Genomic DNA, 27,118 nt, shown 5'->3' with positions numbered 1-27,118 from the left:
GGTGTGTGCCAGAGGCCGCACGTATGACTCTGCAAATACACCAGAACTCACCGACCCGTACACTTAACACGCGTGAGCTGCATGCTGTGCAAACCACCTCTCAATTTAAATCTGTTTTTTAAAAAAGCAATACGTGGCAGCATCTGGCCTTGCCTGTGCAGGAGACGGATGTAATTGCTATACACTCTGGGGGCGGGAACCCCAGGACACCATCTCATTCAGGATTTCTCAGGCCTCTGAGCATCCCAGTCCGTCACTCTGGGTTAGAGAAATGGAGCCAATGCTGTGAGCTCAGTGCGACGGAAGTCGATATTCCTGTTGAGATTTTAGCCGTTACTTCCCTTCCCCTGTGCTGGGGTCACTCAGCCCTTACCAGGAACGACTATAGGAAGTTCTGTCCAAATCCAACTCGTCTACAGAATGAACTTAAACACGGCTCCGCGGGCCTACTGAAATGAAGGGAACCAGAGTCTGACTTATCCCTCTTTATTTCCCTCTGCTTCCGTCTGTCCTGCATCGCAGAGCGTCGAGATCACTAACAGGACGGCAGACCGGGCACCAAGCAGCCGCGGCCCACCGGACACAGCCTGCTCTTCTGTCCTGACACTTTAGGGAAGGCCCTGGATTTCTGCTTAACTTGTAGAAACAATTCTAAATCTTTCCCTCCCAAGTGGCTGCTAAAGTCATTAAGTGAAAATTCATATTAGGAATGGGGGGCAAACATGGGCTTCAAGGTCAGAGCCCTGGCCCTGATCCCAGGCTCCCTGGGGACGGAGGTCCCGAGCAAGACCTGCTGGGTCCGGTGAGCCTCAGGCTCTCTTCAGGAAGGGCCATCGGGTGTAGGTATGTGCACGTGTTTAGAAGCCCCAGGGGTTCAAGTGGGCCCTGGCTCTCCCCAGAGCAGAGGTCTCCCACCAGATGACCAGTAAACTCGCACTCCCAAATCTGCAATGCAGAGGCTTCATCGGTCAGCCAGGACCTGTGACGGGCAGAATATCAGCCTGGGGGTGTCCCTGTCCTAACCCCCAGAGGCTGTGCCACCTCTCACGGCACAAGGGGCTCTGCAGATGGCGTCAGAGTGGAGGGCCTCGAGGTGAGGCAGCTCTGCCGGCAGCCTCTCTTGGCTGCATGGAACCAGGGAGACGGTCTCACGAGCAGGACCTGAGCAGCCACGGTGGGCTTAGACTAGAAGTGGGGCCGGGAGCCAAGGGACAGGAGAGCCTCTGCTGTTGTTTAGTTGCCAAGTCGTGTCTGACCCCGTGGCCTGTGGTGCGCCAGGCTCCTCTCTCTGCAGGAGTCTCCAGGCAGGAATCCTGCCGTGCCCTCCTCCAGGGGATCTTCCTGACCCAGGGAGCGAACCTGCGCCTCTTGCATCTCCTGCATTGGCAGGCAGATTCTTCACTTGGGAAGCGCGGGAGAGTGTCTCGAAGTTGGAAAAGAACTCCTTCGCCACCAGTGGCCAAGCTCAGCCCAGAGCCAGAGGGGAGGGGTCTGCGAGGCAGCCCATACACATCCTCCCAGGACCGGCGGGATGAGGAAGGCGCAGAGCCCAGCAGGAGACCCAGCGAGAGGGAGCGAGGTCATCTGGCCACAGCCCCGGACCCAGCTGGCCCCCATCCTCCACCTAAACTAACACATTTCCTGCAGGACATGCTGTCCAGCCCAGACTGAACGTGTGTGCAAAACAGTCGCCTTTAAAAAGCGCAAACAAGAAGCCATGCAGCTGAAGTCTCCCTAGACATCGACCGCGGTCTCAGCATAACCTACGAGCCGATCAGCTTCCCGACACAGCCGTGGAATGGTGCCAGCGGCTGTGAGACCCGGACTTCCCTCTATACGTGTTTATCTCCTCTGAAGCAAGGCTCCGGCAGGGAGTAAAATGCTAACAGTAAATCAGTCAAGGGTGGGAAATACCGAACCTTCAAACTGGAACTGAAGCTCACTCCGAATGTTCAGAAAGCCGCAGCACAAGCCGCCTGCCCCGACCCTGTGGGCACCCCTGGACCACTCCCCCCAACCCACGACCTTGGAGAAGTGCCTGCAGCTCAGACCCTGGCTGCTTGCCAAGGAAGACCCCACGCTCTCCCATCTTGGTGCCCGGGGCTGGTGTATGACCGGGGAGGCCGAACACCATCCATGGGAAAGGCATAAGAAACCACAAAACCACCTGTAAGCAGCTTAAACCACTGCAGATCTCTCAGATCTCACTGCCTCTGCTCTCCCTCTTAAATCACTGAGGCAGGACGCTAAGACCTTAGTCAAGTCCGTGTTTTTAGGAAGAAGTGATGTGGTTGTATTACTCTTATCTTCCCAACCTATTTCAGTGTAGGTTTCTGGGAAACAAAATTCCTTGTGGTTAAAACATTGGGATTGGAGGGTCTTTTAGGTCAGTATAGCTCACTCTGAAAACCTTTAAAAGTTCAAGTATTTGGTTTGAAAAAAAAAAATAAACTGAAACCCTCTTTCTTTCCCAATTCTGTTCCCTCCCCCCCCAAAAAAAATCCCACCACCAAACCCCACGTGAGGGCCTGTGTGGGTTTCCACAGGCCACCCCCAGCATCTCTGCTCCTGCCCCGGCGGCGGGGGGGGATGCCCTTAAGAAGCACTTACAGATGATGGTTCAGCAAATTCTGAGCACACAGGCAATCGCACTTCATGTCAATGCAAGGAACACCCAATTAGATGCTAGCTTTTGGGGAAGAACTTTCCAGAACTTGAAAGTGGTCTCTCTGGGCTCCCCGCCCCCCGCCGCGGGCACCCCCGCAGCGCCGGCCAGCGGTCTCAGCTGACCAGGACAGAGGGCACCCCGGGGCGCAGCCTCAGCCTCGAGGAGCCTGCTCCGAATCACTGCCGGCTTTATTAAGTCTGGGGTTCAAGAGGCCCTTATTCGTAACTAAAGTCTCTTAACGAGAAAGAACGTCAAGTGGGGAGGGGTCCCCACACCTCTCTTCTTCGGCAGCCCCCCACTCCCCGCCAAGCCCAGCAGCACTGGGCCGTGCTATTCGGGAGACTCAGTCCACACCTGTGGAGCCCGGCTCTGGGGCCGCTAGGAGCTTAGTTTCCAATGCTGGCTCTCCAACCTAAGGGCATCCCGGGACTTTACTTAGACGTCTGTGCTTCTGTTTTCCCCCAGGAGATAGGGGTGATGCCGTTTTTCCACTGGGAAACGGGGGAGCTGTGCGGAGGGGCTCTTTTAATCCACGGAGACACTCAGCACGGAGTCTGGCCACATAGGCGTCGGTGAGGGCGGGCTGCTAACGCCGTCACTGCCGCCGCGGCGACCTGCGTCTCCATCCCACCACCATCTCGCTCCCCACGGGACCCTCACCTGGCCCCTTACCCGCCCAAGGAAAGCACATTTATTCTTGACTCCGGTCCCCACCCCTCTGCCTGCCCTGCCCAGCCGCCACCCACAGGCCAGCCACTTTTCAGAGCCCAGCTCCCCGTGGCCCTGCAGAAGCATCTCCTGGCCAAGCCAACTTACAAGGATGGTCCTTCTCTGAGGTCTGCCTGTGTCCGTCCAGTTCTCGAGGGTGAGGAGTCCGGCTGCCCTCTTCCCGTCTTTTGAAGCCCCTGGTCTGTGTATGCCCGCTCAGAGCCCAGCTCTTAAAGCCTGAAGCCACGTTTCCCAGGCTCTTTCTAACCTCGCTCTCTCAGGAGGACATGGGCGGCTGGCTGCAGGCTGGTTTTGCTAGATTCTAGCAGCCAAGGAATGGCAATGAATTTAAATTCTCACTTCAAAAGGGTCTGCTCTACGCACTGGCAGCTCTCTCTGTCTGAACTCTGCAGGGGGTGGCTGCCCCCATCAGCGCTGGCCCCAGTGCCAGGGCAGGGGGAGGGGGGGAGCCTCGGTCGTGGCAAGCTCAGGCCAACCTCGCTCTGGGAGGCCGCAGAGGCTGCTGCGGCTCCGAGAGGTGTGGTGTGGCGGGCGTGCGGGTACTTACCAGTCAGCAATGCATCCAGTTATCAGGTAGCCAAAGATTAATCCAACCAGTAAGGAGAACTTAGCGACATGGACCTTCCAGGCATTGTCACACACAAGATCCCACTAGAGAGGGGCAAACAGAAAACAGGTCAGAGAGAGACGCACACAGAGGCCGGCGTCATCAACCAGAGAGCGCTGATCACGCTCATCCCACGCACCACTGGGGGCCTCTCGATGGTCTGGAGAGTCCAACGAGAAATATCAACTGGCCACAGAAGGCGGTGTGATGCTTTCATCTGGGGCGGAGGACAGAAGTCTGCAGGGTCTGGTCCCCTGATGCCATCTTGGGGGGGGTCCTCCCTCCATCCCGGCAGGGAGGCAAGGCCAGGCGTCCCCGGGCACTGACACACAGCAGGAAGCCCCTGCCAGCTTCTGTACAGAGTGTCACAACAGCATGACCTCTGCGTTTCCAGCCTGAAACCTGCGCCCCCCCCAGACTTCAAAAGTCATCTTAATAGTTAAGACGGTTAGCGGTCAACACTGAAATGTCCACGTGAAGCAGTCTGCACTTTCCTTGTCAACGCCGCGCGTGTTTCCCCATACTCCAGGCTAAAGCCACCTGCTCCACTTGGAGAGAAAGCCAATCAGTTGGTGCACACAACTTTTAGACTAGTTTTACAACTAAGCTTTATTATTTTTTAAAAAATAGAAACAGCCCTCCAATCTTTCCCTCCTGCTTTGGCAGAAGTGGCAGAGAGAGACATGTCTGCTCCCTCCCACATGGAGCACACGTGGGCACTGGCCCTCAGTCCGCGGGCAGCTGATGGCTGGGTCCGAGGGGGCAAACCACCGGGGTCTCTGCATCAACGGGCTTTGGGAAGAGCCGCGCCTCTGCACCGGCCTCTGAGGAGGAGGCACCACCGCCTGTGACGCCACCCGCTGGACTCCGGGGGACACAGCCAGGGTGGGGCGCCAATGGCCACACAAGTCGCATCACTAATGACTCAGAATCAGGGCTTCTTTATGGGGTCGCCGTCCTCCTGCGTCCACTCAGGGACCCCACAGAAGCAGCAGCAGCGTCACCTGGGCAGTCGTCAGGAACGCACATTCCCGGGCCCAGGCCAGACCCCACAGGGGCTTTTGGGGGAAGCGCAGCGAGGCGGTTTAACAAGCCATCCAGGTGACCGCGAGGCTGCCAGGGGCGGCCACGTCCCTGCCCATTCGAATTTGACGAATGAGCTTCCCAGGCCGGGGCGGGGTGGGGGGCGCTCAAACAATCCACCCCCGAGCGCAGGGGCCGGTCAGAGGCTCCAGGGAACACACTGGGCGGGGCTGGCCGGTGCAGCCCACGCCAGCTCAGAAGACTGGAGGGGCAGCTAAGGTGGCTTCTGGAGGCCAGCCTGGAAAACCAACACTCACGTATACCTGGCTTCTAGGAACAAACGTACTCGTAACAACAAACGCCTTCCACGGCGCACCCTGTGTCTAACCTGGGACACGCAGCCCGAAGCGCTGCTGTAAGCCACAGCATCGGAAACAGAGGGGCGTCGACTCTTCGCTCCCGTGGTTTCGACTCAGAGGCTGTTCCATCCCCTCTCCTCTCTGCCCTCCTGTGAGTCACAGCCCGGGTGCGCCCGCGTGTGTGGAGTCCCCCGCCCCGCTTTCTACCTTCTGAGGCTGCTCCTGCTGTTTTCCCGTCTCTCCTCACGGCCCGCAAGGGAACCGATCCTCAGGGTACCAGCTGCATCGCCCCGCCCAGCTGGCCCTGCGGGCCGAGGGGAGGCGGACAGCCCCCGCGACCATCGCAGCCCAGCGCCATGGCAGCTGCCCGCACCTCCGCCCGGCACATGCTTGGCAGGGGACGGGCACGCCCTGTCCCAGGTGCTGCTGGGGGAGGGGGAGGGGGCAGCAGGTGCCCACTGGAAGCTGATCTGAGGTCAAGTGATGCCCGCAGCACATTCTGCTTGTAGGAGCCGGCCAGGAGGCATCAGAGAACAAAAGCATTCGGGAAGGGGGTGGGGGCTGGGGGCTGGGGACTGCCAACACGGCTGCGCGCTCAGGCCTGCGAACCACAGCCCGACCCGGCCCCGGCCCCGGGCAGCCACCACCCAATCTGGCTGCTACCTAAACAGATCTCCAGGGAAACCTCTGTCAATTAACAAGGCAGAACAGAAGACTGACCGGCCGAGCACACAGGCCCGGGGGCGGGATCCAGGACAAGGCAGCCACCTGGTGCCCTAACCCCCTCAACCAGGCGCCAGGGCAGACAGCATCTCTGAGTCAACAAGAAAACCGCCCCAGACCCCCGCAAGCTCCTCAAGATAAAGATCCCCCACCTCGGGTCTGCTGGACACCCCCAAAGCCTGGAGGCCCCCCTGGAGGCACATTCCGTAAACCAGGCAGGCGGACCGGGATCTCTTGTCTGACCTCCATGTCTGATGAGAATAAAGTACACTCAAATGGGCTACAATCTCTGGAAGGATTTCAGGAGTCTAAGGAAGGCTTGGAGATCACTTAGCTTCCAAGACTTGCCCCATTCCCAGTAAAATATGGCTGGGCTTTCCTGGTGGCTCAGTGATAAAGACTTTGCCTGCCAGTGCGGCAGAAAACGCTGCTTCCGGACTGCCTGACTGCTAAGCTTTCCCATGTGGCTGGGGTTCAGCCAGTGATCAGCCCCTCAAAAAAACCTTCCGCGGGTAACCCGGGGCTGACTTCCAGGAGTTGGATACAACTGAGCGACTTCACTTTCACTTTTCATTTTCATGCATTGGAGAAGGAAATGGCAACTCACTCCAGTGTTCTTGCCTGGAGAATCCCAGGGACAGGGTAGCCTGGTGGGCTTCCGTCTGTGGGGTCACACAGAGTCAGACACGACTGAAGTGACTTAGCAGTAGCGGCAGACACGGGTTCGATCCCTGGTCTGGGAACTCCCCACATGCCGTGGTCCATGAGCCATGATTACCGAGCCGGGGCGCTAGAGTCGGGAACCGCAAGTGCTGAGCCACGAGCCACAGCTACCGAAGGCCCGCGGATCCTGGAGCCCGCGGTGTGCGCCGAGAGAGACCACTGCCCACCCCAGCCAGAGAGAGTCTGCAAGAAAGACCACTGCTCACTGCAGCGAGAGAGTCTGCATGGAGCAGTGAAGACCCAGCGCAGCCAGAAATAAATACAAAAATAGACAAAATTATAAGAAAAAAAAGATGCAGCAATCAGCCATTTCGCTAAGCAAAGGCGTGTTCAAAGAGTCTAAACTGCAAAACCAGGACTCAGAGGCGTGGGTTTCGTCCCTTGAGGTCACCCGCTGTCACCTGCCTCTTCTCATGCACCCCACACCAATCACCAGTCACCAATGCCCAAGGGCACTCTGTGCCCAGCACGCCAGCACCCGCCCCCACCCCGTCCGCTCTGCAGACAGCCTGCTTCACGGGGACCTGCAGGGGTCCGCATGCCACCCTTCTGCTGTGGGTGCCCGCAGGGAAGGCTGGAAAACGCTGCTTTCGTACTGCCTTGCTGCTAAGCTTTCCCACGTGGCTGGGGCTCAGCCGGTCATCGGCCTCTCAAAATAACCTTCCGCGGGTAACCTGGAGCTGACTTCCAGGGTGACTGAATTAGGAAGAGAGTGAAGTGGGGGAATGTGGGAGCTGCCCGGGAATTCTGAGTGCTGGTTTCCTGACCCATCTCCCTGGGGAGGAGGGGAGAGGGCCAGCACATCACCATCCCCCACCCCCGAACTCACACGGGGTCTCCACGCATTAACCCCTCAAACCACTCCCTGCGTCAACAAAGGCGGGAACAGTCCTCTAATTTAGCACTTCATCACTCCGGCAGCAGTCTGCCAAGGCCGTGCAAGTCACGCCCCGTTTTACAGTCTGACACTTGCTTTCTTTGCTGTTGGTCCAGGACCAGGGATGGTCCTGTTAGGGAACTGACCTCAGAATATGATCTCAATCTTAGTTGCCCGTTTTTGTTTCTGTTTTAAGGCAGCAGTTACAAAACATCTGGTAAACTGTTTACCTACCTATACATTTCAGGGATAAGCTAAAAGAAAGAAAACTGATATTACTTTCTAAGGAATAAATCTAATCGCTTGACTTGCCAGAGGGGAGAAATATTCATCGAGGAAACTAATGAAATTTCTAAAGAAGATGGAAAATAAATGGGACGGGAGGAAAAGAATCTTATTTTCAGCAATAATGAATACTCTGATAAAGTGAAGTGCAAACAAGAACATAAAAAAAGACGGACGGAAACAGATTACTTATCCAATTTTGAGGTAAAGAGGGGCTCCCTACGGATAAAAAAACTACCAAGGAAAAGATGATGGATTTTCTAAGTGGATCTGTTACTCCTGAGTTATTATTCATTTTACTTATGTAAAATCTCCTCACATCAAAAATAACATAAGCAATATTATAAAGACTTAAATTTCAGGATGCATTGCAAGGGGATAGGAGTCTGCCAGCCCCTGGAAAGGCCACTTTGGCACAGAGGTGATCTTCATCTGGAGGCAAAGGCGGGTCAGCAGATGCAGAAGGCAGCCTCCTCAGAGCCGCTCCACCTGCCGAAAAGCAGAAACTCCGGAGGAGAGGAGGGGGCCATAAACCCCTCCTCCAGGGAAGCCCCGAGGCCGTGGAGACAAAGCCGGCGCCGAGATGTGTCTGCAAACAACCTCGCCGACAGGTTAGGAGTCTGGGACTGCCAGCTGGACGCACTGCTATGCGTGAAAAAGTAAATCGACAAGGGCCTGCTGCACACCGCAGGGGGCGCGACTCGGTATTCTGGAACAACCTCAACGGGAAAGAATGTGAAAAGAACAGGCGTCCTGTGAAGGTAACTGAATCGCTTTGCGGTACACTAACACAACATTCTAAGCCGACTACGCTCCAATAGAAAATAAAAACGTCAAAGAACCTCACGGAAACAACCCTCACCTTCCATTAGTTCCCCCCACATATTTACTTCCCAAGGCCTGAGTCTTCTCCCTCTTTTCTGGAGGCCTGATGTCCTTTGTTAGGGTGCTCCTTCTGAGTGCTCCGTGTGCCCGGCTGCACTTGGCAGTGAGCCCTGGTTCCCTCTTGTTCGGCCGCCTTCCCTCAGTCTAGCTGCCAGGGCCCCAGCCACAGAGCCTAGGAGCATGGAAGAAAGAGATTTCCTCCTACGATAGCCAAAGGGCTACGATAGCCAAAGGGAACAGCAATTCGCTCCAACACACTTGCCTGGAGAATTCCAAGGAAAGGGGAGTCTGGCGAGCTAACGTCCATGGGGTCACAAAGAGTCGGACACGACTGAGCAGCTAGCACTTACTATCCGTAGTCAGCATTTCCGTAACAAGGCCGACTGATACTCTAAGTCTCTGGTCAAGCATCCAGGAAATAACAAAATATGAAACGAATGGTTAAAGGATATCTGGGAAATGCTCCATTCCTCTAATGAAAATCAAAGCTCAATACTTGATTAACTAAAAAATATTTTGTGTGTGTTTGTGTGCTGTGTCAATTCAGTCGTGTCCAACTCTCTGGGACCCTGTGGACTGTAGCCCGCCAGGTTCCTCTGTCCATGGGATTATGCAGGCCAGAATACTGGAGTGGGCTGCCGTTTCCTTCTCTGGGGGATCTTCCCGACCCAGAGATCGAACCCAGGTCTCCTGCATTGGCAGGCAGGTTCTTTACCACTGAGCTACCAAGGAAGCCCAATTAAAATCAAAGCTCAACACTTTATTAATATTTGTTTACGTTTCCCAAAGATGCAGGAGAAGAAAGAGGATCAAGCCTGTGCTGGGCATGTAAGCGAAGCACCGACTTTCTAGAAGGCTGTCTGGCAGCACGCATCGCGTGACTTGAAACCGTGACCACCACTCTGTATCCCAGCAATTCCTTTTCTTGGAACTTTCTCCCAAGGAGACCTTGAGGGCAGCCGTCAGATGTCCCGGTACAATGATCCTTAGTGTCTGTCACTTGTGAGAAATGGGCCCCTGCCTGACGTCCAGCAAGACTATACGGCATGAGCACATTTGCGTCTGAAAGCAAATGATCCAGAAAGGTGCTCCCAGGACAGTGCTGGGAGGAAGCCTCAGCGTGAAAGCCACGAATACAGGGGGTGTCGGGGTGAGAGAGGGCCAGTCACTCGGCATCCCTGACTCTTCGCAACCCCACGGACTGCAGCCTCATTTTCTATTTTATACTTTTTTTGGCTTCTCCAAAGTTTCTACAGTTAATGTATAAACCTTATAACGAGGGAACAAATATAGGCAATGTTAACTCCCACCCATGGAGGTGGAAGTGATGGTGGTGAGGGTGAGACAAAACTCATTAAAAATGAAAAACAACCAAAAACTTTTCACCTTTTCAGCAATATGCATTTTAACACAACCTAAACACTCAGGCTGGTCAGGAAAGTGACTGGAAACAGAGGAACTCGGAAGATTACCGTGATGCTAATGTTGTTGTCTAGGCACTCAGCCGTGTCCGACTCTTTTGTGACCCCATGGACCGTAGCTCACTGTGCTCTTCCGTCCACGGGATTCTCCAGGCAAGAATATTGGAGTGGGTTGCCATTTCTTTCTCCAGGGGATCTTCCTGACCCAGGGATCGAACCTGCGTCTCCTGCACTGGTAGGCAGATTCTTTACCACTGAGCCACCAGGAAAGTGATATTAACTAATGCTCACCGACTAAAGCCAAAAACATTTTTTAGGGAACTAAGTGAAAAATTTCCCCCAAGTTTCATCTTCAGAGCTGGAGAGCCCCATGAGAAACCACGGGGGCTTTAGCAGGCACGACACACATGTGCTCCAGAACTGAGGAGTCAGTGGAGATGAAAGGAAGCGTTTCTGCTCAGACTACAAAGGGGATAACAGTGCTGAAAATTTCAAAAGCTTAAATAAAACAGCATTCCTGACTGAGCTATAGGGATTTAGAGAAATGCAAAGTCAGCATTCTTCTGCAACCTTTTTTCCCCGAGGCGGCATTTCACTGGTCGCTCGTGAACCACCATTTCATACTCTGAGGATTCGCCCTGCTCTGCGTTTCTCAGCTGGAGACAACAGAAGTGGCAAACACACACACACACACTCACACTCACACACTCACACACACACACTCACACTCTCACATTCACACACACTCTCACACACACACACACACTCGCACACACTCTCACACTCACACACACACTCACACACTCACACACTCACACTCTCACATTCACACACACTCTCACAAACACACTCACACACACTCGCACACACACTCTCACACTCACACACTCACACACACACTCACACACTCACACTCACACACACACTCACACTCTCACATTCACACACACTCTCACACACACACTTGCACGCACACTCTCACACTCACACTCACACACACACACTCACACACACTCTCTCACACTCACACACTCACACACTCACACTCACACACACACTCTCACATTCACACACACTCACACACACACTCGCACACTCACACTCACACACTCACACACACTCACACACATTCACACACACACACACTCACACTCCCTCTCCACCCTGGAAGGCTGGCCATGTAAGCTGGATCCATAAAGCACATTAAAAAGCTAAAATCCATAAAGCGAAAATCAGCTGTTCAACGGTCTGTGTTTTCCAGTGGTTCTTTCTTTCTTCTTTTTTTTTTTTTTTAAAGCTAGCTGTATTTGGATTTTTCTCTAAAAGATTCTATCAAAATTCAAGAAATATTGCCCGTTTTGAAAACCCCAAACTATTCTCTGCTTTTCGCCTCTAAGCTCATTCTGCAATTTTAGGAGCTTGGCTACTGTCAACTGTAGCCAACAGAGCTGCCAATTAGGGCTGGCACTCTCAGAAGCTTCCTTAAATGACATAACGAACACCCTTGCCAGCTATTCTGGGAGGTTTTTTTTTGTTTTTCTTCTTCGTTTTGCTTCTCTGTCTTTCATTCATTGCTGCTCACGTGGTTCCCCCCTCCCCCAACTTGGTGCCCAAAACTCAAACACGGCACCCTGAGGGCAATATTTGAACCAAAAATCTACTTACTGCGAGCCTGCTGGGGCTGCATGGAAGAGACCAGCAAGCCTGAATTCCCCGTTCGTGTGTGTGTGTGTGTGTGTGTGTGTGTATGTGTGTGTGTGTGTTTTGGGGGGCATTGTTCCAAAACCACAGCATCAAAGCTGGCACATGCCTTCCGCCTCACGCGGCCCACTGTGGACCAATGCAGGCACCTTGAGTTATCATAGCCCTTTGCTCAGTGATCCTTCCTGTTCTTTTTTTCTTCCACCGTTGATTCTAAGCCTGCTGCCCTTTGCCTTCAAATACTGCCATCAGGGGCTTTCCTGGTTCTAATTGACCATTTTTTAAAGCTCTGGAAAAATAAAACCTCTTATTCATAGTTCAGAGAACTATATTCAATGTCTTGTAATAAACTACAATGGAAATAAAAGAATACAATGATATAATATATACATAAAGTATATATGTATTTGATCTCCTTGGACAGCAAGGAGATCAAACCAGTCAATCCTAAGAGAAATCAACCCTGAATACGCATTGGAAGGACTGCTGCTGAAACTGAAGCTCCAATACTTTGGCTACCTGATGTGAAGAGCTGACTCGCTGGAAAAGACCCTGATGCTGGGGAAGATGGAGGGCGGGAGGAGAAGGGGATGACAGAGGATGAGATGGCTGGATGGCATCACCGACTCAATGGACATCAGTGTGAGTGAACTCTGGGAACAGGTGATGGACAGGGAGGCCTGGCGAGCTGCAGTCCCTGGGGTCGCAAAGAGTCGGACACGATTGAGCGACTGAACAGCGACAAATATAACGAATAACTGGGTCCCTTTGCTGTAAACCTGAGACCAACACAACACTGTGAATCAACTATACTCCAATTTCTTAAAAAAAAATTAAAGAGCTTAAAAAGGAAACAGAAAATTATCTACCTAAACAGGCCCTGAGTAGCGGATGCAGTATCATCCCTGGGCAGTAACACTCAATTTTCCTTTACTTTTTCTGAAGGGAAGCAGGGGGCGTACGGTCTAAGCAGCGGTTATGGTAGGGGATGTTGTGATTAATCCGCCATCACGCCCTTGACGGCACTCGGGGATGCTGGATCCACGTTCCGCAGGCAGCCGAGACGACAGATGAGCAACGACCTTCTACCAGCCAGAACCTCGAAGAGTCTCTCCAAACGCGGCAGGGCATATTTCACTACCTCCAAGAGACAAAATTGAGAGCACACACTATATATTCAAAAGGACTCCTGCAGAACCAGGAAAAAAAGGGAGAAGGAAAAGCCGCCACCGAGAGCACTCAACCCGAGGAGCTACTCGCGGCCTAAGTGAAATCAACACACCGGCTTCTAACACACAACTGGTACTAGTAACTGAAAGACTCTTGGATACTAAAAAGTTGTCTCATGTGTTACTAAAAGAGATCTTAGTATAATGCAGTGAAGAGCGAACGCGAAAGTTGCTCAGTCGTGTCCGACTCTTTGCAACCCCATAGACAGTCCACGGAATTCTCCAGGCCAGAATACTGGAGTGGGTAGCCTTTCCCTTCTCCAGGGGATCTTCCCAACCCAGGGATCGAACCCAGGTCTCCCGCACTGCAGGCAGATTCTTTACCATCTGAGCCACCAGGGAAGCCCAAGAATCCTGGAGTGGGTAGCCTATCCCTTCTCCAGCGGATCTTCCCAACCCAGGAGTTGAACTGGGATCGCCTGCATTGCAGGCGGATTCTTTACCAACTGAGCTACGAGGAAGGTGCCAGCAGGAGCAAAACTGGACTCTACCATTTAAAACAGCCTCCCTAATTCTGGAAAGGAGCCAAATGTGGGGACCTCTGGACAGGAGGGTCAGGGAAGCCGCGGAATGAGAAGAATGCGATGACCCCGGTGACCGACCCCGGAAGAACTCAGAGGCAGAAGGAAGAGAACTTCTCACCCGCAAGGTGCACGCCCAACGAGCTGCGCCTGACCCCTCTCTGCCTGTGAGGAGCCTCCGGGCCGAGCCGCCCTCACCTCTGTGCCCACGGCTGCCCCTGCCCAGCCAGGGCCCGGCCTCGCCCCAGCTCCGCGTGCTCCCCACACTCGTCTTCCCACATCCACGCACACCCGATCTTTCCTCAGTGCATACCCAAAGCATAAAACTCGTTTCAACCATAGTCTTTAACAGGGACCATCACGTGTGTGCTGGAGAACGGCAGCCTTTCTGTACTGCTGGCGTTTTTCCTTTGAACGGGCACATATTACCTTTGTAAGCACACAGTCAATTACAAGGAGTAAAAAATTAGAAAGACGCAGTGAATACACTTCTGAATATTTAACAAAGACAACTGAGCCGCTCTCCTCTTCCTCGTGCCGCGCTCTGCGCCCTACGGCACCCGTTCTCAGGGGAAACAGCCAGACCACTCGTCAGAACGTATCGCACTTGCCTGCTGCTTACAGATCTTTCCTTCCCCAGCTCAGGGGTTGGCAGACCACAGCCCACACACCCCGCACGGCCCTGCCACCTGTTCTGCACATAGTCTGATGGGCGTCCAGCCACATGCCTTGGTCCTCGCCTGATTCAGCTCGTGCACAAGTGTGTGTGCAGAGCGGTGTGGTGGCAACACAGACCACACAGCCTGCAAAGCAGAGAACGTCTACTATTCAGCCCTGCACAGGGACAGTCTGCCGACCCCGGGACTGGACTGACAGCTCCTGGAAGAAAGGGACTGCGTCTTCAGTCTCCGAGCTGATGTCCTCGAAGGGGCAGGATGGCAGCTGGAGCCGGCGCCCGGAAGCGGATGTGTCCGCTTGTGCCCACGGTGCCAGGGACCGTCTCACCCTTCCTCCTCTCTGCAATTATTCCTTCCAATAAGATTCAAACCATGAACACACAGCTTACGACATCTGTATAGGCAATGTGGTATTTAAGCGTCTCTGCCACATTTTTCACTATTAGTCATTTTCCCCAAGGGAAAGAGAATTCTAATTTTATTATAAAAACCCATAGGATATTGGGTATGAGAAATTTACTTAAAACAATGAACAATTCTTTCTTAACAGAACAAATCTGTTATATAAATTAAGCATCATCTCAACATTTGTTGAGTACCCGCCATGGTCTAGGCGTCCTGTTGGCTGCTTTGACTTAGCATCTCATTCGGGTATTGGAACATCCGTAGAACTCAGCCTTTATGACCAGTGAGCCCACTTTACAGATGAGGAACCTGAGGATGAGGGGAAGCAACAAGAGCAAAGTCAAATGGTTTCTCACAAGGTTATAAATCTGCGTCTGAATGAAACTCATGCTCTTTCCCCACCATCACCTCAAAGAGACAGCCTCACACATGCAAACACAAGCAAGTCTCTGGTTTATGTTACGCTGTTAGAGGTCACAGCATCTGTCTTGCCAGGTATTCAGAAGACTTCAGATACATGGAAGCAAAGCAGAACCACAAAGATAGCTGGTAACGTCCCTGTAAATAGCAAGGACGTACTCAAGGGCAGTAATTAAAAATAATATCCCAGTGTCTTATTTTTCATAAAATTTTAGTACCAAACTGCTGGGAAAAGTCAAGGTCAACATCCTGATTTTGAAAATGAGAAATCTGAAACCCAGAAAGGTGAAGTGACTTGTTCATGTGACCTGTGGCTGGGCCAGGACTCCGGGACTGCAGTCGTCCCGGTTCAGGCTGCCCTGCAAGGTCGCACTTCCTGACAGGTGACCCCGATGCACACTGTCCGGGTCCATCACTGCTGGGCAAGACAACGACACGTGGTCCAACTTCTGACCTCAAGGTCACCTGTCTGCATCACCTTTACTCTGCTCCAAAGGATTTTCAAAAGTTGACTCAACATTCTAATTGGGACCAACTCTTGGGCTTCTTGTCAGATGGTCCCTTTTTAAATAATAAATGAATCAGAACAGAGAAGCTAAACCAGTTCTCTCCGTTTCAACATCAGCCTAACCATCTTGAAGGAACATGAACGCTATGAGGTGAAGTGGCGTCTTCAATGAGGATGCTGTTTGCTTCGTCTGACTCAAATCAGAAACCAGGGCGACTGACGATCTAAATGATCGCCTTCTCCAAGAGCTCCGCCGACACCAACTTGCTAAGCGAGCTGCACAGAAGCCTCAGCTGCTGAATCTCAGAAGTTCTAGGACAACAAGATCTGGGGAATTTTCACCAATCTGGCCTTTTTCTCTGCTCCACCTGGGCTGGGCAATACTTTACCAGGGTCTCCGAGGAATAGCACCATCAGATAAATGAGAGCCTGGAGGAGCCCAGGAGTTTGGAGACCGCCTCGGGGGCGGGCTGGGCGGGGAGCATCTGGCACCTGAGTGAGGGCGCAGGTTCCCCGAGTTTCGGTTCTAGTCACGTGACCCGGGAGCGTTACCTCACCTCTTGGGGGCCTGGGTTGCAACATCTATGATATAAAGGTCATAAAACTTGTAGTGTGGGTTTGTTATGAGTCAAACTCATATAAAGCATGTGCCTGTGTAGTCACTGGCACAAGCGATTACCGCTCACTAATTCAGTCTGCCATTTCAGCAGCTCCTTTAAGGCTTGCGTCTGCTGGGAACACTTGGAGGGGACCTACTAGAGCTGCTTTCCGAAAGGGTTTGGATACTGAGAGTCTGGGTCATTCACGGAGCCTTACCCCAACTGATCCCAGTGGAGGGATGGCACCAGAAGAGACAGGGCAAGGCGGGCAGAGACGATGCCCCCAGGGCACAGCTGTGTCCGCCGCTGGGCAGGGTCTGCAGGGCAGTGGGCGCCGGTCCCCACGGGGTCTGCACCCCTCACGCCCTTCCCCTGAGCTCAGACGTGATGCCCTTCGCTTCAGCAGCCGCAGACAGGGACAGCGACCCAGCCTTGTGAACCAGACATCCCACAAACAGGTATAAACACAGTGCTCTTCTGACCCCAAGGAGGAAATGGAGGCTGCTTCTCAAAAGCTAACAACACATTTTACACCCAAAAGGGTGTTTACATTCGCCCCCCCCTTGAGCCAACTATTAATATCTCCAAAACACTGAGCTGAACTGGCAACGTGATGGCTCAAGGTGACGGTGCGGTTTGTCTCCTGCTGCCCAGGGCTCAGCGGGACTCGGACGTGCAGAAACAGATGCAGGAGGGGCCCCGCCATCCACATCCCGCGGGGCTGGGGGACCCCCGAGGGGAATGGCCCCCGCTCCCCTGCAGCCCCCAGCCCCAGCGGGAGACACGGCTGTCCCTGGGGGGCACAGTCTCCGGCACTGGCTGTACAGACAGGACATGCAGCTGGAAGACACCCCTACCTCGGGATCAGTGAGGGACCAAGTTAACACACGATTCTCCAAGATCCTTCTCGAATAAAATGCAAAAGCATCCTTAAGCCAACCCCAGAACCAGCTCCCCGAGGAATACCACCCACTGCCAGTCGAACCGGAGGGACAGACCCCCCTGGGACCCACGGTGGGCTGGCCAGGTGTGCAAGGGAGACGGACAGACAGCCAGAGTGGTGAGACAGGGGCAGACACCCCTCAGGCCCGAGTGGCTGCGAGTGGCCAGGCTGGGCCTCAGGTGGCCTCCTTTGCAGGCTCCCAAAGCTGCATGGGTCCGCTCACCTCCTCGCCAGGCTGGCCAGAATCACACGGGCTTTATTTACTACTGAGGACAGGCCTGGGAACAGTGGACTCCTAAGAGGCACCTTCTGCTGGGAATGCATTTGAAATTGCAGCCCTGGGGAACCTTGGGAAACCCGGGATCTTTCTCGTAATGGTATTAACTGCCTCAGGGTTGGGGCTTGGTGGGCATGGCCTTGCTAAGTAAGCCAGGGCACCCGAATTCCATCCTAGCCCTGCTGCTGCTGCTGCTGCTAAGTCGCTTCAGTCGTGTCCAACTCTGTGTGACCCCATAGACAGCAGCCCACCAGGCTCCTCCATCCATGGGATTTTCTAGGCAAGAGTACTGGAGTGGGTTTCCATATCGTAGCCTTGGTCACGCTCTAAAAGCATGCAATTCACAGATGACCAGATGAAAACCTTCCATCACCCACTGATTCAAGAGCAGATTTTGCCACAGGGCCACCAAGGCGAGGCTCTGGGCACTCCATCCCCTCTGTCTAAGGCACACAGGAAGCATAAGAGAAGTGTTCAGTTCAGTTCAGTTCAGTCGCTCAGTCATGTCCAACTCTTTGCAACCCTATGGACCACAGCACGCCAGGCCACCCTGTCCACCACCAGCTCCCGGAGCTTATGCAAACTCATGTCCAATGAGTCGGTGATGCCATCCAACCATCTCATCCTCAGTCGTCCCCTTCTCCTCCTGCCTTTAGTCTTTCCCAGCATCAGGGTCTTTTCCAATGAGTCAGTTCTTTGCATCAGATGGCCAGTGTATTGGAGTTTCAGCTTCAGCATCAGTCCTTCCAATGAATATTCAGGACTGATCTCCTTTAGGATGGACTGGTTGGATCTCCTTGCAGTCCAAGGGACTGTCAAGAGTCTTCTCCAACACCACAGTTCAAAGCATCAATTCTTCCACGCTCAGCTTTCTTTATAGTCCAACTCTCACATCCATATATGACCACTGGGAAAACCATAGCTTTGATTAGATACTTTGTCAACAAAGTAATGTCTCTTCTTTTGAATATGCTGTCTAGGTTGGTCATAGCTTTTCTTCCAAGGAGCAATGTCTTTTAATTTCGTGGCTGCAGTGATTTTGCAGTGATTTTGGAGCCAAGAAAATAAAGTCCGCCACTGTTTCCACTGTTTCCCCGTCTATTTGCCATGAATTGATGGGAAGAGAATGGCCCATAAATGAAACCTTCAGAGGACTGTGCTCCCCTGAAGGCCTATGTCTTTAAGATGCTTTCACTTCTAACAGCAGTGGAGGCGTTTCCTGATGGTGTTTGAAAGGGCACCCATGGGTGATGCGGAGAAGCTGGGAGTCTGCCCTGTAGGACTTTTCAGAGCCTTTACCAGACTGCACACCACAGATCCGGTGACTGCACCTCCCAAACCTGAGGCCTTGGAAACCCTCCACCCTACACTTTGTAACGGACATTTTCCAAGCTGCACAGTAAGAGATGTTGCCGTGTACATTCTGTTTGCCTTACGACCTAATATACAGTCACGATGCAAATTATAACATGGCAATTCTGGGATTTTGAGCCTGGGGTAAAACACTTCAGTCACCCCTGCGCCCACATGCGGGAGGGGCCTGCTATTCACATGTGCCAAAGGACAATCAAAGGAAGCAGAGGAATGTTTCCTACACTTGATCAGAGACAATGAAAACGATAACATGGTTCTGTGTCTCCATAAAGACCATAAAGGCAATTGGTGACGGATGAACAAACACTCATTACTCTTAGAAGACACGCGGAAGGTCAGCCCGGCAAAGCGCCATCACCACGCACAGTCCAGCCTCCTGGAAAGGACGGGAGCCTGCCCTGGACGCCACCGAGTCTCACAGGAGGACGCTGGCTCAGCAAGGCCAGTGGCGCCTATGGATCCCTCAAGGAGCAGTTCCATCAGCAACAGAAGTGAACATAGGGACACAAACGGTTATTTCTATGTCCCTGTGCAAACCCAGGTGGCTCAGACGGTAGAGAATCTGCCTGCAATGCAGGAGACCCGGGTTCGATCCCTGGGTTGGGAAAATCCCCTGGAGAAGGGAATGGCAACCTGCTCCAGTATTTTGCCTGGGAAATCCCATGGACGGAGGAGCCTGGCCAGCTACAGTCCATGGAGTTGCAAAGAGTTGGACACGACTGTGCGAACTAATGCTTTCACTTTGTGCAAAGCACAACAGCCCCAAAGGAGGAGCAACCCAAGGGTCCATAAACCCATGAATGGATATGTAAAATGCAGTCCATGCACACAGTGGAATATTATTCAGCCCCAAAAAGGAAGGAGAGTCTGCCACAGGCGACACCAAGGATGACCCCTGGGGACACTACACTCAATGAAATAAGCCAGTCACAAAAGGACAGACACTGTTTGGTTCCACTTACACAAGGTGGTTAGAGTCAGATCCATGGAGACAGAGAGTAGAAGGGTGGGTGCTGGGATGCGGGGAGTGGAAATGGGGAACGAGTGTTTAATGGGGACAGAGTTTCAGTTTAGGAAGATGGAAACCTTCTAGAGATGATGGTGATGATGGTTGTATGATATCGTGAATGTGCTTAATGCCAGTGAACTATATACCTAAACATGGTTAACACGGTGACGTTTTACTTAATATATATTTTATCAGAATTTTTAAAAGTGGAACAAAATTGTGTTCCAGTTCTAACAACGATGAACCTGAGATGACTGGCCAGCGTTCTGCTTGGCTCACACACCGAGGCTGCCCCTCCGAGAGCAGCCAGTGCGGGGCAGCCCCTTCCTGCCTGCAGAGTCTCAGTCTCACAGGGGAGAGTCTCAGGACCAGCGCCCCCAGCCCAGGCCGCTCTGCACCGCACCTCCTGTCCACAGGAGACGAGGAAGCCCCTTGGGATGGCTCCGCCCCTCCCCCGGGCTGCACTTCCCACGACACTTGAGCCAGGCTCCCAGCCCTTAGCTTCTGTGCCCATGCACACAGGTCCCTCTGTCTGCGTGCCCACCCTTGAGCAGTGCCCTGGTCCAGGCCTCTGCGTGTTCAGAAGGTGGCACAGCTTCAGGGTTTGATGGCGACGTGCCAGTCACGACTACTATGCCAGAGCCCAGGAAATAACAGGGCACAGCGCTGTCCCTACGGTCGAGCCTCAGGCTGGAAAACGGGCCGTGAATAAGAAATGAGATTCCCCTGAACTCCAGGTGCAGTCAGAGCCCCAGGGCCAGATGAGGCAGGACTTCCCCTCTGACCTCTTCCAAGCCTTGGCCGGTCAGGGGGTCAGGAGGTGTGGGCCAGACACCAGGCTAGAGGTGAGGATGGGAGGCAGGGGCAGCCCACGGAGGGCCTGGAGCCTCACGTGCAGAGGGAAAACCCACCACAACCAACTTTTCAATGCAGTTCAAACGTCAGCTGAAACCAAACCTCGAGCTGCTCTAGTTAGAAATACCCTGAAAGGCTAGCAGCCTTTCAGAGGGAGGGGACCAGACCCCCAGGCCTGCTATTCAGGGGACTGGGGAGGAGAGAAAGAGGAAGGATGATGGGGAGGGGAGGGCACACCCCAGCCTTTCGAGAGACACAGCGACCGGTGGGCACGGGGGTGCAGGCCACAGATCAGCTACCGAGGAACAGGGCGAAGGGCACCGATGAGCCCCAAGGAGAAGGATGAGCCCTGTGTCGTGTGTCCTTCGCTGTGACACCTGAGCTGAGAAGAGTTGCCCAGACGTTTTCTTAAGCTAAGAAGCAGGCTCCCCACGTGTGGCTGTGCCTCAGCTGGCTGCCACGGGTCACAAAAGCTCGTTTGCCAGGGCCAATCTTAATTTTGTCCCAAGATCTTCCAGACGTCTGGTTCTAACGGTGCCGAGCGCACAGCTGAGATCCTCCGGGGTCTGTATGATGCCTGAGAGCAGCGGTCCTCCCAGCCCCGACAGGTCCTTGAGAAAAGGACTCAGACGACACACAGGTCTCCGAGCTCACGCCCTGTGGACGGGGAGTTGCAAGCGTCCCCACAGAGCCGGCGCGCTGAGCGCGTCTCCCGCTGGGAAATCGGGTTCCAGGAGGCGGGGTAACTCTAGGAGCCGGAGCGCTGAGCGGAAAGGCGGTGAAGATGCGGAGACCACCCCTCTGGCGCGCGGAGCCGCACCGCCGCCAGACCGCGTCTGGGTCAGGACCACGCATGCGTGCGGCGGCGAAGCCCACACTGTGGACAAGCCACGCGTAAAATCATGTTTCACAAGGTCTTTCAAATCCTGGGGCTGATTTTACAAAACCTGGAGGAACCAAGCCCCCGGCTGCCGCACACACTGCCGTTCAGAGCACTGCCTTCCGGAGCGCAGGAGAGATGCTTTCCTCTCGGGCGCAGAAACATCACCACCATCAGGATAAACTCAGCCTCTCTGCAGAGCACGGGGGCCGCCCGTCCCTAAACTGGGGTCTCAGGACAAGCGCATCCCTGGTGCCTTCACCTGCTTCAACAGGAGTCCAGTTCACCGGGGCGATGCGCCGGCACAAACACGCTTCCCGACGAAAGGCCCAGGGACTTGAAAACGGGACAACCCCAGGGAAAGCGCCACGGCTTCCGAACTTCAGAAGTGGCAGGAGCCGTGTGTGCCTGCACTTCGCGGCTTCCTCTAGGGTCTGCAGACGGAGGGGAGAGCCCTGCTGGTAAACCCTCTTCTAACCCTTTCCTCCCCCTGAAGGGAACAAGCAGGACCCTGCGAGCACGTCCATGGGAAGAGACTTCCCTGGTCCAGCCTTACACACGGGCCGAGCTGGCTGGTGGACGGCGGATGCCCCCTCCGTTTTGTTTGGCTCCTGCTCCAAACTTAATACCAGAGCTGTCTGCCTGGACCAGGCTCACCCGGGTCTCCCTAAGCCAGGAGGGATGGGGGTCCCCAGCACAGTTCTCACGTGGCTGGAGAGCCTGCATCCCAGAGTCCCCGGATTGGGCTGGAAGACCACAGCACACATGGTACCCGCCCCGCGGTCAGGGGACCAGCCGGTCCTCGTGGGGCTCCTCCGCCCTCCCCAGCACCACGTAGTACCCGCCCCGCGGTCAGGGGACCAGTGGGTCCCCGCGGGGTTCCTCTGGCCACCTCAGCACCATCCCCGGCCCCCTCATCGCCCGAGGGGTGCAGGGCAGCTGTGGGCCAGGATGCTCACCCGGGAAGCTCTAGGTAGATCCCTGCGTCCCAGAGCCTGCAGCGTCTCTCCTGCAGGCACCCCCTCACTCCTGCTTCCGACCCCCAGAAAGAAGAGAGAGGGAGGCTGACCCAGATGACAAGCAAGGCAAGGCCTCCCACCGGCTGCTCTGATTCTGTCAATCAGCTTGGAAGCCTCAGAACTGAAAGGTAAGAAGGATCAGGAAGGGCGTACTAAGTTCTGAACTTCACCTTCACGGAGCCTGCGGGTAACGGCCGGAGACAGGTGACCCCAAGCACGGCACAGAGCGATGGAAGACGGGTTAGAGGCCGTGGGAGCAGGAGCAGCCGTCGACGTGGCCGGGACGTGGACGAGGCTCACGGGAGACGCCGGGCGAGCAGCGGACACGAGGCCGCGGGTCAGTGCTGCGCTGCCCGAGGCAGACACGCCTGCTCGGGGCGGGGTGACGGAGCTGCGCGCGCAGGGCGCGCTGCGGCTTAATTCAGGTTCAGAGGGAGTTTCCCTGGGGGCTCAGACGGTAAAAAGTCCACCTGCAGTGCAGGAAAACCAGTTTTGATCCCCGGATGGGGAAGATCCGTCACCCCAGCGCAAGGATGAGAACCTGCTCTCGTCTCCCGGAGAGCTCCCTGTCGTGGGCCGAGCTGTGTCCCCAACACGAGATGGTGGCTCAGAACACGACCGGACGTGGAGAAGGGGCTTCACAGAGACTGTGAAGATCAAGTGACATCAGCAGGATGGGTCCCCATTCCGGGGGGCTGGTGTCCTTAGGAAAAGGGGACAGGTGGACACAGAGACACAGCGGGCAGAGAGCGGGGTGAAGACACGCAGGGAAAGCCGCTGTCGGGAGGGTCACCGTGCCAACACAAGGATGGAATCTGTCCCCTCAAAATCCACCTGCGGAAGCCTTGCCCTCCAGCGCTTCAGATGTGGCAGAATCTGGACACAAGGCTTTCAAGAGGTGACAGTGTTAGTCTCTGAGTCGTGTCTGACTCTTGGCGACCCCATGGACCCTCTGTCTGTGGGACTCTCCAGCCAAGAATACTGGAGCGGGTTGCCATTTCCTTCTCCAGGGGATCTTCCTGACTCAGGGGTCAAACCCACTTCTCCTGCATTGGCAGGCAAATTCTTCACCATGTGAGCCATCAAGAGGTGATTAAGCGGTCAAGAGGAGGTCATTGGGGGGGGGGGGCGGGTCCCACGGTGTCCTTACCGAGGAGGGAATCGGGACACAGATGCTCAGAGGAGAGACCTGTGAGGACCCAGGGAGAGAGGCCTCGGGAGAAACCACCCCGCACAGCCCCCCTTTTCAGGCTCCCCGACCCACGCTGTTCCCATTCTCCTCTCCGGGCCCTCCCTGTCCCAGGGGCATGACTCATGGGCTCAGTATGGCGCTGAGCAAACAGAGCTGCCCAGCAAACATCGGACCGGCACACCCTCTGCACTTTGCCCCCAGGGTCCCCTCCCCGTGTGAATGGGAACCTGAGGGGGTTCAGCTGCTGCCTCTGCCCTACAGGCTCAACCTGGTTGCCAAGGAGAGGCGGGTGTAGGCCATGGCCTCACGCCTGGCAAGGAAAACGCCTCTTGGAGACTGAAAACCTACTCTCGGTATCAGGGGTGCGTGCTAAGTCGCTTCAGTCATGTCCAACTCTTTGTGACCCCATGGACTGTAGCCAGCCAGGCTCCTCTGTCCATGGGATTCTCCAGGCAAGAACACTGGAGTGGGTTGCCATGCCCTCCTCCAGGGGGTCTTCCCCACCCAGGGATCGAACTCACGTCTCTAGTGTCGCCTGCACTGGCAGCGGGTTCTTTCCCACCAGCCCCACCTGGGAGGACCTCAGTAGCATAAACAGTCTTTAGACCCTGGTCACCCCACCCTCCTGCCTGCTCAGGTCACCTCAGTTCAGTTCAGTTGCTCAGTCGTGTCAGACTCTTTTCGACCCCATGAATTGCAGCACGCCAGCGTCCCCTAAATTGCTACTGGACTTAGACCCGTAACCAAGCCTCCAGGATTTCGTTCTTCACTGGCCTTCCTGTAATCACTTCTCTGAGACTCCGGTCAAAACTCCAGTCAATGCAAGAGTAGTTACAAATGGGGAAAAATGAGATGGCAGGTGAGAGACTCATTAAGGAGAGAACCCACAATTCAGTCCAGACTTGTTATCTGCAGACACACAAACGCCCAAAAAAACTCAAAACAGCCTTATAACCTTGATAGTACCCATTTTTGAAAAGTGGCTTCTTCTGGGACTTACCAGAGAAAGCATTAAAAGTGAAACTTCTATCACGATGAAATAAAAAATGCTACCCTGGAGCCTAGGAGTCGCCCACCATGCGACAGCTCCAGAAGCTTCCAGGCGCGCCGCTGTCTCTCTGAACTCTGTGTCTCTGCGGGTGACCCCGGACCAAGGCATCTTTATTTCCTACTGGAAAGTTACCTCTACGAGCGCGAAGACGCGCTCCAGCCCCAGAACGCCCCGCGAGGCCTCCATGGCCGCAGCCCCGGATAGTTCTTCCTATCAGGACGCTGAGCACAGACCCTCAGAAGGACAGCGAGCGGGACAGACGGACGGCACGGTGAGCATCTAAGGAGGGAAAGATCTCACCGGGGGCGAAGCCGTGGCTCCGAGCCTCCCCGAAGTGGGCAGTGGGCTCCAGCCAGTGGAGGGACCCCACGCCAGGAGCTGTGGAGACCCTCCAAGGGTGAGTCTCAGAGGCACACGTGTGGTGGGCGACGTCACACCTGGACGGTGGCAGGTTCACTGCCTGTGCTGGGGGAGAGGGGGTCACCCTGATCGAGGCTCTGACACCGTGAACGGCGCTCGCTCGTGCCGGGTTCCGGCCTCGCAGGGGGCCGCTCGTTTCCAGCCGCTGAAAACACTATCAAACCACCTCAATGGGAATTACGGAAAAGACTGGTCTGAATTAGGACCATTTTAAAAATAAATACCTGTTACTTGCAAATAAATGTTTCCTTTACAAGTAGTTAACCACTATTCTAAGCAGAGGTTTAAAGGGCATGTTTAGTCAGGGGCGGACTTGTTGCCAACACCCGTTTCCAGGTAAACTGGGCCAGCTGGTGTTTCACAACGTGCCTCCCCAGGGCAGGCTGGCCGCGCGGACCGAGCCTCGCTGACGGCTCTCAGCCGCACATGCCCTTCCCCGAGGCTGAGGGCCATTCCCGGCCTCTCTGCAGCTCGGACCCATGTTCCTGGGGAGCCGCGGTCTCAGCTGGGCTGCCCCTGGCCATCTGTTGGGTGGGCATCTACACTCGCCGGGACCTGAGCCCTCGGCACACAGAGCAGCGCCCCTGCCCCCGGGAGTCACCAGCACCCCGTCCTCCGATGTGACACCTACATGTCCCCCGGGGAAGTACAGCCCACGTGGAGATACCCGAGGACCTTTGCAACAGCGGATGCCGGGGTCTGCAGGTGCTCCCCAAGGCTCCCCAGGCGCGTCTGCGATCCTGGATCCTGAAAGACCGACTCTGTCCTCACGGACCTTTCACTGGAAGAAAAGACTCTGACAAACAGGTCTGGAAAACACTGGCTTAAAGACAGGATGGGGCCCGGGGCCCAGGAAGGGGCCCAGCATGATGAGCCGCTGGTTCAGATGCATTGCAGGGCTCGGCACGGTCCTCAGCAGCTCCTGGAAACAGGACGTCGGGCCTGAGCTGGCCTGAGCTGACCTGCGGTTCCGTCCTCTGCATCCGAGAACTATTTCAGCTCACCCCCCACCCCCATGAGGACGGAGAATGATTCCACTTACATGAGGTGCTGAATAGTCAATTTACAGAAAGTAGAGGGTGGGGCCCAGGGGCTGGGGGACAGGGAGCTGGTGTTTGATGGGGACAGAGGTTCAGTTTGGGAAGATAAGAAAGCTCTGGAGGGGGTGGAGGTGACGGTCGCACAGCACGGTGATGGCCTCAGTGACATCAAACTGTGCACTCACAAGGGCTCAAATGGCCAACTTTAAGTTATAAAGGTTTCACCACAGTTATGAAAAAAGTTTTAAAGTAGGACAAGGACTTTGTGTTTTCTGCAAACGCTCCTGTGTGTCCATTTGGGAATAGTGGGATGCCTCAGGAAGAAGCCACCAAGAGTGCCCAATTTGTAAAGCATCCTTTTTTTTTTTTAAGCACAGTCACACTTTATTATATACACTTAATATTCCTGTTGATCAGGGAATATTTTTATCATTTTTAATCTCATTTTTAATAGAGATGAAAAGAGGGAAACCATGATCATTCATGATCTCCTCACACAGACATCACTCTGCAGACACTTTGATCCATCTCCCTGCTGATAAACACGTGCACCAATAACTGGGATCACGATACATACTTACAATCGTCCTATAATCCTCCAGGTGGAGGATAACTGCTTTATGTGTTGTGCTGGTTTCTGCCATAGTCAACATGAATCAGCCATAGGCATCCACGTATCCCCTCCCTCTTGCGCCTCC

At 54.4% G+C, this 27,118-nt stretch overlaps 1 protein-coding gene across 4 annotated transcripts in view; it reads right to left on the bottom strand.

The window, feature by feature from the left end:
• SLC22A23 (solute carrier family 22 member 23) overlaps nucleotides 1–27,118 on the bottom strand; it is a 127,507-nt gene that overhangs the window by 87,441 nt on the left and 12,948 nt on the right. For all 4 annotated transcript variants that reach the window (XR_011146530.1, XM_068994079.1, XM_068994080.1 and 1 more), the window contains exon 2: nucleotides 3,945–4,048. Coding sequence is in view for 3 of the 4 variants with exons in the window: in XM_068994079.1 (XP_068850180.1) it covers nucleotides 3,945–4,048 (104 nt within the window). In the remaining variant the exon portion in view is untranslated. The remainder of the gene's footprint in view (nucleotides 1–3,944; nucleotides 4,049–27,118) is intronic.

The sequence above is a fragment of the Capricornis sumatraensis genome, chromosome 22, assembly GCF_032405125.1.
Source record: "Capricornis sumatraensis isolate serow.1 chromosome 22, serow.2, whole genome shotgun sequence".
Lineage (NCBI taxonomy): Eukaryota > Metazoa > Chordata > Mammalia > Artiodactyla > Bovidae > Capricornis > Capricornis sumatraensis.
This window is presented reverse-complemented; position numbering and strand designations above follow the sequence as displayed.